This window comes from Poromitra crassiceps (assembly GCF_964638095.1).
Source record: "Poromitra crassiceps genome assembly, chromosome: 12".
NCBI classification, from domain to species: domain Eukaryota; kingdom Metazoa; phylum Chordata; class Actinopteri; order Beryciformes; family Melamphaidae; genus Poromitra; species Poromitra crassiceps.
In genome coordinates this window covers 8,693,955-8,703,954 of record NC_139632.1, presented here as the reverse complement: position 1 = coordinate 8,703,954, position 10,000 = coordinate 8,693,955, and the positions used below count along the sequence as shown (strand labels likewise).

Genomic DNA, 10,000 nt, shown 5'->3' with positions numbered 1-10,000 from the left:
GACAGAAGGAATATATTCATGCTTTGCTTTTAATCACTTCATAGAAAAAGTATTTGCGATTTCATTTTGAACACAATATACAATATAATAATACCATACATTGTGTGGAACATTTAATAGGCTAACCCGTCTGTGACAACTGGCGGACTGGAACATATTATTGACATTTAAAAAAAACCCATCTCTCATGCAGATAGTGCTAAATCTGGCTAACCATTTTGAACACAACTGGGACCAAAAAAAGCTTGAACATAGATAAACAATGTTAATACTGACTAATTTGAATTTCAAAACTGCTAACAATTTTGGTCAGAAAGAGTTCACACATCAGCACAATCAGTTACATAAGATCACGTTTTGTTGTTCATTCAGAACGATTCACGTCAGTGCAGGGTGTATTGTAGCATGCTACCAATACAGGCCCCGTGATATCTACTTTTACATGAAGTGCGTAAGGTGTAAAAGGAGGCAATTGCCTTGTGTGTGTTAGTCAAACCTGGATCTGAACCTGGATCTGAACCTGGATCTGAACCTGGATCTCTGAATCTGGATCTGAACCTTGTCAGCAATCTGCATTCAGAATGCTGGATGGATAAGCTTGCGACGAGTCGCAGACAGAAAACCTTTGTGTATTTTGATATCAACCATTGACTAAGATTCTGCTGTCCATACAGTAGGTTGTTGTACTGTTTGTATCCTATATCCAAGCCTATGCAGTTGAACATGTCCTCTATGTTGCCTCTGGGTTACCTAAGGGGCTGTCGTCAGATGAAAACCTTGTACCTGCAAAACCTCAGTTGGTCAGGAATTTTTCTTTATGAGAGAAAAAATCAATTGAGAAAATATCTAGGCAAACTTCTTTAAAATACATCTTATATGCAAGGAAGCCCAAATGAATGAATAGACGATTGTTTTAAATACTGATTCCTAATAAGATTGGCAGGATTTATTCATTGACACCTCTGCAACCTTGCTGTAAAAGGCAACAAAAAAATAAAAAAAATAAAATGGATTTATTTTTATTTTTGGAGTTACAAGGTTCTCATGCGACAGCAACTATATGTCTCTTTAGCTGCTGCTCTGCTGGGCACTCAAAACATTGTGCGAATATATACTTAGATATATTTATATATATAGATTTATTTAAAAAAACAAAACAATATATGATACAGAATATAAAAAGACTCAAAACCAGAGTCTTCTACACATTAGACACCACCACTTCCAGGTAATGAAAGTGCATATAAATTAAAATAGATTTTACACTGAACCAGTATTTCTTATTTACAAGCTTAAAGTATATAGAATAAATACACACTGTTATAAACAGCAAAAAGGACCAACTTGAGCTCCGAGCGACAAACAGTAGAGACAAACGGTGTGATGGGGTAAGGCCAGTTGACAAAGACAATACATTCAAAGACACGCACGCACGCACGCACCCACGCACGCACGCACACACACACACACACACACACACACACACACACACACACACACACACACACACACACACACAGACACACACACAACCATTTGTACATACTGCAGACGATTTCCACTTGAGCATGCTGGAGTGAGAGTGGACAAAAAAGTATCTGAAGTACCTTTGAGTATAACCGCAAAACATTATGAAAACGGAGAGATGGTGATGAGAAGGTGTGTCAACATCAAGCCCATCCATGAAAACCAGTCATGGAGGCCACGGGAACACATGAGATATGAATCGCCCAACTCATACTTCTGTGACGTAGAACACAGAGGCATTTTCGCTTATTTTAAACCCAATGATGAATTATTAAAAGGAGAGTCTGACATGCTGAATGTAGCCGTTCCATCTGTGCCAAATCCTAATAAGACCGCCTGTCCTGGGAATCTGATCCAGTCGAGGGGGGAAGGGAGAGGTTCAACTGACGTCAATGAGCAGAAGCAGCACTTGAGGGGATTTTCATTGTGAGGGAGCCGTGTAAATAATGGTGCTGCTGATGCAGGTCGCCTTTCAGACAGGCAGCTGGAAGGGCACCTTTATTATGGTGTGGCCCCAATTGCACCGGGTCATGGGCCGTTTACATCAGTACGCTCCGGACCCACTCTGACTAACAGCATTGTTAAGACTGCAGCTGTGGGCGCAATATGGGTTCACTGCTGCGGCACATTTCTTCCTTAACAGGTTTTTTTTTTTAACAGATTTCTTTTGAATATACGCTACACAGCTCTTTGTTAACGAGCTCTGATGTTAACGAGCTATGATGCTATTGCTATTCTATTTCTGCTCATTGCGCTGATGTACTTTTTTCTGGTGGTGTGTTGTAGATGTCGATTTTCGAGGATTTGAGCGAGACTAAAAGCCCATTCACACCAACACATAAATTAAAACCTAATGAGATTTACAAATTGTTTTACAGTTAATACTGCTGTGACAATTTAGCAGGAATATTTAATAGCTGCTAGTGTGGGATTTTTTATTTCATCACTATATTCACTAGTACACTTTTGTATGAAAAGTCATTGCTTGGTGTGAAAAGGCAGTCAGTCCTAATGGTCTGCAGGCCATTCGGAGAGGAAGAGAAGATACAGTACATGAAGAAATGGACTAATGGTAACAGAGTGACTGTCTCACATTCATTTACTGTGACATTTGATATAAACAGCAACAATGTTTACAATGAATATGAAACATGAATGCATTTGAATTCCACGTACAATGATCATATTTTGTGCTCGGCTTGAAACAGAAATGTGGGGGGAAAAATGTGCGTATGTATATGTGTTCATGTTTCCCAATTTATATGAGTTTCTTCAAGAATTGTTTGTCGAAGTTTGTTTGGATTTCTCTATTGCCCAATACATGGAAGACTGTTCTCTTTTTCTGAGATACAAAAAAGATTTTGCTCTTTCAGATAAGAAGAAGGAGGGGGTGGGGGAAATCACAGACATACTAGAGTGTTCAATAAATAAAAAAACTATTATAAAGACATAGTAAAAAAGGCACACAAAAGTCCTTTGACAAATGGTACAGGAACACAATTAAACACTTTCTCTTGCTATACAAACGTGTCTCCGTCAGTAGATCTTACTCTATGCTACTTCTAGAACATATGTCGGTAAAAAAGTCTTAAGGTACAAAACTTCTCTCAGTAGTGTCAATGTCCATTTATTTAATGCCAGTCCAGAAAATAAAAGCAACCATCTCCCAAACTGGCCCAAAATCCTTCAAGTCGCGCCCTCAGTCGCCTGTCCGTCAGGTCTAAATAGTTTGCAGCATCTATATTCCTGAGAACTCTGTAGCCGCGTCACTGAAACTGTCCCTCCGTGTCTCAAGTGCAAGACGCCCCACGATGCGGGCGGCAAGACGCCCGGATGCGGGCTAAAACTACGCCTCCCGTCTCCATGTGGGCTCGCTAAAAAGCACAGCTGCAAAGAGGATTGCCCCCTTTTTCTTAAAACCTTCAAAACCGCCAAAAGGCGAACGTAAGGATGGAAGCCCCTATGTATCCGTGGGCGACGCCTCGTGCGTGATGATCTCTATCGCCGACGTGGGCTCCGTCACGCCGCCCTCCTCCTCCTCCTCCTGACCGTCCAAGTAGTTCAAAGGAGGAGAGCGAGAAGACTCCCCTAAACTGTCCTCCTCGTCCTCTTCGTCCCCGTCATCACAGTCTTTGTCCATCCCGTCCGAGTCCTCCTCCTCCAGAGTCAGCTCGAACTGAAACTTCTCCCCTCCTCCCTGTCCCGCGTTGCCCCCGCCGTGTCCGTCGGTGGCCTGGTCGTAGAAGGGAGGGGAGGGGCTCTGGGGGATCATGCTCTGGTACCAGTTCCTGTTGTCCTCCAGCGTGTCCAGGATGTCCTGGGCGTCGGGGTGCACCAGGTCGGCCCAAGTCTCCCACAGCGGGTGGACGATGTAGTCAATGAAACCCACCTGGGAAAGGGGAGAGAGTGAGTACACGGAGTGAATTTGTGCAGGTGCGTGCTTATATCAAATACCTTTTTTTTGATGATTGATTGATTTTTATTGATCTCGAACAGTCATACACATAAAAACACATAGTAGCAATGGCAACATAATATTGTTCGAGAAGGGGCAGAATGAAGCAATAGCTTGTCTTGTTCTGCCCCCTCTTTACATTAACGACTAAACTTAAAAATATGACACAGCGGTTACACGTCAGATCAAATCAAAGCATATAGAAATTCACATACAAATTTAGCATAGTAAAAATAACCGTAATAAAATCAAAGCATATAGAAATTCACATAAAAAAATTGCATAATAAAAGGATAAAACAAATAAAATGTCCTTCTATATGTGTAGGTGTTTGCATGTGTCTCTATGCACGTGTGCTTATGAATTGCCAGTCTATTCCAGTATTTACTGTACAGTAGGTGCTTTGTTTAGGTACGTTTCCTACCTGGCTCTTCTCCACGGAGGCGGTGTGCTTGTCGCACATGGGGCTGATCTCCATTCCCCTCTCCCGCTCTCTGTCCCCCTGGTGGAAGAACTCGTCCATGATCCGATCGGTCCACTGTCGATACAGCTCCAGGGACTTGGTGGGGTTGCTCAGGTCAGCACAGTGCACCATGTTGCGCAGCACCTACAAAGAGCAAATAATTTAGAGTTGGCAACATACCGAAAAGTTTGGCTGTTCAATGCCATTCTGCCCTACGCAAAAACCCATGATCCTTCAATCAATACAGCACAATACTGCAAAGAGCAGATGACTTCACAACACTTTGGACAAATGTAATTAGATACTTGCAGCATTTCAGGCTAATTCTATTGTGCTTATGGTTATGAAAGGAGGAGGTGCAGCCTGTCGGTCTATAGAGAACCAAAGTGAACGTCACTTCCTGCTTCAGCACTGTACCAGAGATTTTCATCCGCCATTTATTTTCCCATAGACATTTCGTAAAATGCTTATAAAAATAGTTTTACTTCAAACCAAATATAAATATATTTAGAAAGAGGAGAGATCGCATAACATTTCATCGGATCAAAACGTAAAAAAATGCGGGTTTAAAGAAAATATTTTTTCTATTTCTTTTTTTTAAGTTTTGGTCCGAGTGTAATGTTCTATGGTCTCTCCCGATTCTAAATATAGCCGAACCGTTTGGTTTGACCAAGTAAAACTATTTTTATAAGCATTTTACGAAATGTCTATGGGAAAATAAATTGCGGAAGAAAATCTCTGGTACAGTGCTGAAGCAGGAAGTGACGTTCACTTTGCCTCTCTATAGGAGGAGGTGCAGCCTGTCGGTCTATAAGGTCAAGAAAAGATTTTGTTGGAATGAAACGACATTAAATACTGAATAAAAACACTACCTGTATCCTGTCTGTGTAATTGTCCAGCAGCAGCACTCCAGAGCTGGTCACCTTCTTGGTCTCCACCATAGTCTTCAGGTCAGCCAACAGGCTCATGTGTTTGGACATGTCAGTGGCCAACACCTGCATAGACGAGAGACACAACCTACCATCAGCACGGATCCAATACTGACACACTATAAAAGCGGGAGATCAATAGAACAGAATAGAATAGAATAGAATAGCATATAAACTGAACAGCTTACCAGGTCGATGACCATCTTGCGCAGCGACTGGCGTTGTTTCTTGGGCACGTTCTGGAAGATGTCACAGTTGTCCTCCTGTAGCAGCTTGAAGCCCACAGCCAAGTGATGGTTCTCCAGCACAGACTCATCATTGTACATCAGCGCCAGCTCAGAGTCTGGACAGGGATTAGAAAGAGATTTTTTATTATTAGTATTATTATTATTATTATTATTACAACAGTATTATTATGACTACTAGGTTGTTGAATAGAATCTCGGTATCTCCATTCAAAGTAAAAACTGTTCAATGCAACCCCTTTTTCCCTCTATTAGGGAAAACAACAATTTAACTTCCTTTTTTTCCCCAATATATTTTTCCACGATTTTTTATCAAATTTGTATCCCCCATTAGTGCTAATTTTAATTTATTTATCCTGGTTGCTGCTCCACCCTCTGCCGATCTGGGGAGAGCCGAAACTAGCTCCCATGCTTCCTCCGAGACATGGGCAGTTAGCCAGCTGCTTCTTTTCACCTGACAGGGGAAGCTTCACCGGTAGGACATACTGTAGCACGTGGGAGGATCACGCTATTCCAACGAGTTCCCCTCCCTCCGAACAGGTGCCCCAAACGACCAGAGGAGGCACCACTTCAGCGACCAGGATATTGCATGTTTTGGTGTGGGGTTCCTATATGAAGGAAACCGCCAGGGGGCACGGGGAGAAGATGCAAACTCCACACAGAAAGGCCCTTTTGATGACCCCACCCGGGCGGTGGGCACTCGAGGACATGGCGGACGGGCACGCACTCCTTCAGCGCTCACAGCGTCCCAGGTGGGAATTGAACCCAGGACCTTCTAGCTGTGTTAACTTCCTGACTATGCAAATTGCTCCATATATAGAGTGAAATTTCCACTTACTGGTATTGATGAGGAATTGGTTGGATACTCCGGGGTGGTCAACATCATGGATAGCTGCAGCAAAGATGGCTGCTAGGATCTCAAGATCTGTGAAGACAGCCTGTAGAGGAGAGAGAAAGAAAGAGATGGGAGGGTTAAACCATTTCTGAAGATACAAAAAAGAATGGAAAGCAGAATGAACAGAACAGTAAATCCCGGACCACTACTGTAACTATCGATTCCCACGGCTCCGCGGCGCGTGAGATAACAACCCCGGCGTTATCCATGAGCAACTCTACTATATAGGATTTCCAGTTAAGAAGAACATCCGATTTTAACCCTAATGTGACCCCGGAGAATTGATTGTTTTTCTCACATTTCTGTTTTCCTGCAGTGAAAAGTACAGATCCTCCAAGTCACAAGAGGCCAGAAAAATGCTGTTCTGCCTCAATAGAGAAAACACAGAGGGAGGAAATAAAACAAGGGGACATCATCCTACTCTTGGAGTAAACTCCAGGGTGATGGTGTGGGTAGAAGAAGGGAGGTTCTCTTGGAGTAAACTCCAAGGGTGATGGTGTGGGTAGAAGAAGGGAGGTTCTCTTGGAGTAAACTCCAGGGTGATGGTGTGGGTAGAAGAAGGGAGGTTCTCTTGGAGTAAACTCCAGGGTGATGGTGTGGGTAGAAGAAGGGAGGTCCTCTTGGAGTAAACTCCAGTGTGATGGTGTGGGTAGAAGAAGGGAGGTTCTCTTGGAGTAAACTCCAGGGTGATGGTGTGGGTAGAAGAAGGGAGGTTCTCTTGGAGTAAACTCCAGTGTGATGGTGTGGGTAGAAGAAGGGAGGTTCTCTTGGAGTAAACTCCAGGGTGATGGTGTGGGTAGAAGAAGGGAGGTTCTCTTGGAGTAAACTCCAGGGTGATGGTGTGGGTAGAAGAAGGGAGGTTCTCTTGGAGTAAACTCCAGGGTGATGGTGTGGGTAGAAGAAGGGAGGTTCTCTTGGAGTAAACTCCAGTGTGATGGTGTGGGTAGAAGAAGGGAGGTTCTCTTGGGAGTAAACTCCAGGGTGATGGTGTGGGTAGAAGAAGGGAGGTTCTCTTGGAGTAAACTCCAGGGTGATGGTGTGGGTAGAAGAAGGGAGGTTCTCTTGGAGTAAACTCCAAGGGTGATGGTGCATGCAGAGGGGAAAACATGATTCAATGGAAGGAGGTTGAGCTCTTCAAAGATGGTGCGGCGATCCAGGAAAGTGGCACTCAGGGTGATGTAAGAGCACACTCCTCTCATTTAGTTTTCCCCTCTTTCTGTGGAGGTACTGTATCCGCGCCCAAGTCACAAGTGGGGAAACTTTGCCCCCTCCCAGCGTGGCGGGTGAGATCGTGTTGGTACAAGAACCTGAACTCGGGTTTATTGAAAGCAAATCCGAAACCCTCCCCCCGGAAAAAAAAAAAACCCTTTCAAAGCTATGACTTACATCCAGGGCGGGGGTGGAGAGGAGGATGTGTGTGGACTGGGCGACGTCGGCAGCATGTAGGCTGTTATGGTAGGCCACATCTGAATGGTAGTGGTCCTCCAACGTCATCATGTAGGCCACAAACGTATCCACCGGGATCTTAAATGTCTTCAACAGGTCTCGCTCCTGTGGAGAGGAAAATAAACAAACAAACATGGGAATATAGCTGGGGAAAATAGTCGTACAGTACGGCTTTTGTTGGACATTTTTTTTTTTATCCAAAAACAAGTTATGTTTGGAATGTGGGGTCCCAGTTTCATAAACACAATAAGGAAATTCAATACACTTCACATAAATAAGAAAGAGAAATTACCCGTAGCACTAAATTAAGCTCTTGAGCCTACCAGAATCTTATAACAGACTGCAGACTATTTCATGCATGGTCTAATATATTCTATAATATATTCTATAATAATATATGTAATATGTAATGTATTATATTATTATAATATATAGTAACACAATGATGCGCAATAGTGAGGAATGAAGGAAAGTAAGTCGCTCCATACCTGGAAGATGGCGTACATGATGCAGGTGAGAGGCCGGTGGTTGGAGAACTCCGAGACGGTGAAGATGTTCAAGCCCCACTTGTTGAGGTCCTCCAGCTCCTTGGACAGCAGCTCCTCCTTGTCCGTCTTGACGCCGAAGCGCGAGATGCTGCTGCTGGACAGCGAGGGCCCGTGGGAGACCTTCTTCACTCCGCTGATCTGTGTCATCAGCTGCTGCTTCTGCTGCTGCTGCTTCTTCTTCTCCCGTGTCTTGGACGTCGGCGACGGGATCTCCACCTCGTTCTGTTTGTCTGTGGAAAGACAAAGGAAAGGAAAGAGGGTTTTTGAATGAAACGTCTTCAAAATAAACAACACAGGAGTCTGTTCTTAACGCGGACAATGAGCGAGAGAGAGAGAGAGAGAGAGAGAGCGATGGAGGGGGGAGGAGAGAGATGGCGGCGCTGGTTACGATTTCCATTCGGTCGCCCGCAGCATGACTCTGTTTTTCTCTCTGTCATTTAATCTGCCTGGCTGCAGAGACTGGCTGCACTGTGTCGTCTGTGTGAGAGAGCCAGCCCAGGTGCACCACCGCCAGCACCTGCAGCAGCTTCCACCTTCTGAGGAACTCATTCATTCACTCATCCATTCATCGTCTGCTCGTTCATTCATTCATTTATCCTTTCCACCGTTCATTCTTCTCGCCCAGCTCCCTCCCTCACAGCAGCGCTCCTCTCTCTCTCTCTCTCTCTTTCTCCCAGCAGGTGGCAGGTGACATCTCATCTCCTTTTCACTCTCAAAAGGTCAGTCCATTGACAGGCTCCTGCGACGTTCAGGCAGGCGGTCGGCCATTCACTACAGTAGGTTGCTGTGTCCTTCACACAGCTGCAACACATCACTCAGTAGAGTCAAGAGGTTCACTTGGACTCTTTTTCCCCCTCAGTCATTTAAAAACCCACACATGAAGTGGGAAAGAAACAAGGAAGCCGTGTACCAATCTTACCCCAAAAATATATAAGCACAAAACCCGGCAGGTTACTGTCATATCTTTGTTAAAAGGTGACTTTTGAGTCCTTTTGTTCACTGTAAGAATCACAGAAGAATGTAAGGAAGCCCTAATGTCAGGGACTGGATATCCATCAAGCCCCCCGACTCAGCTCATCGCTGGCCTATCAGCCGTCCCTGTGGAGGCTTATTCAATTAGCAGCTGTAATTCAAATAATCACTTTCGCTCTCACGTTCTCCCCCCCCTCCCCTCTCTCTCTCTCTCCCTCTCTTTTCTCTCTCCTCTCTCTTTTCTCTCCCTTTCTCTCTCTCTCTCCCCCTCTCTTTTTTCTTTCTCTTTCTCACTCTCTTCAGTCCTCCAGTGGTAATTGAGAACGGGTAATTAAGCGCTCTCAGCGCTGTGCTGCGTGGGAAACAAGGGGAAAAGCAATATAACTGTACTGGCCTCTAATTCATTACAAGCCCTGCTTCACTGTCATTCAGTTACAAACTGCTCTGCTTCACTGTCATTCAGTCACAAACTGCCCTGCTTCACTGTCATTCAGTTACAAACTGCCCCGCTTCACTGTCA

General features: G+C 44.3%; 1 protein-coding gene across 4 annotated transcripts in view; it reads right to left on the bottom strand.

Annotated features, from left to right (window-relative positions):
• Positions 1-61: 61 nt before the first annotated feature.
• The window catches only part of pde4ba (phosphodiesterase 4B, cAMP-specific a), a gene marked incomplete at its 5' end in the record, with an annotated part of 200,901 nt that continues 190,962 nt past the window's right edge, over positions 62-10,000 (bottom strand). For all 4 annotated transcript variants that reach the window (XM_083648100.1, XM_083648101.1, XM_083648102.1 and 1 more), the window contains 7 exons: positions 62-3,916; positions 4,407-4,589; positions 5,318-5,440; positions 5,563-5,717; positions 6,458-6,557; positions 7,901-8,065; positions 8,449-8,738. In XM_083648100.1, the coding sequence (XP_083504226.1) occupies positions 3,488-3,916; positions 4,407-4,589; positions 5,318-5,440; positions 5,563-5,717; positions 6,458-6,557; positions 7,901-8,065; positions 8,449-8,738 (1,445 nt within the window). In that variant the 3' untranslated portion in view covers positions 62-3,487. The remainder of the gene's footprint in view (positions 3,917-4,406; positions 4,590-5,317; positions 5,441-5,562; positions 5,718-6,457; positions 6,558-7,900; positions 8,066-8,448; positions 8,739-10,000) is intronic.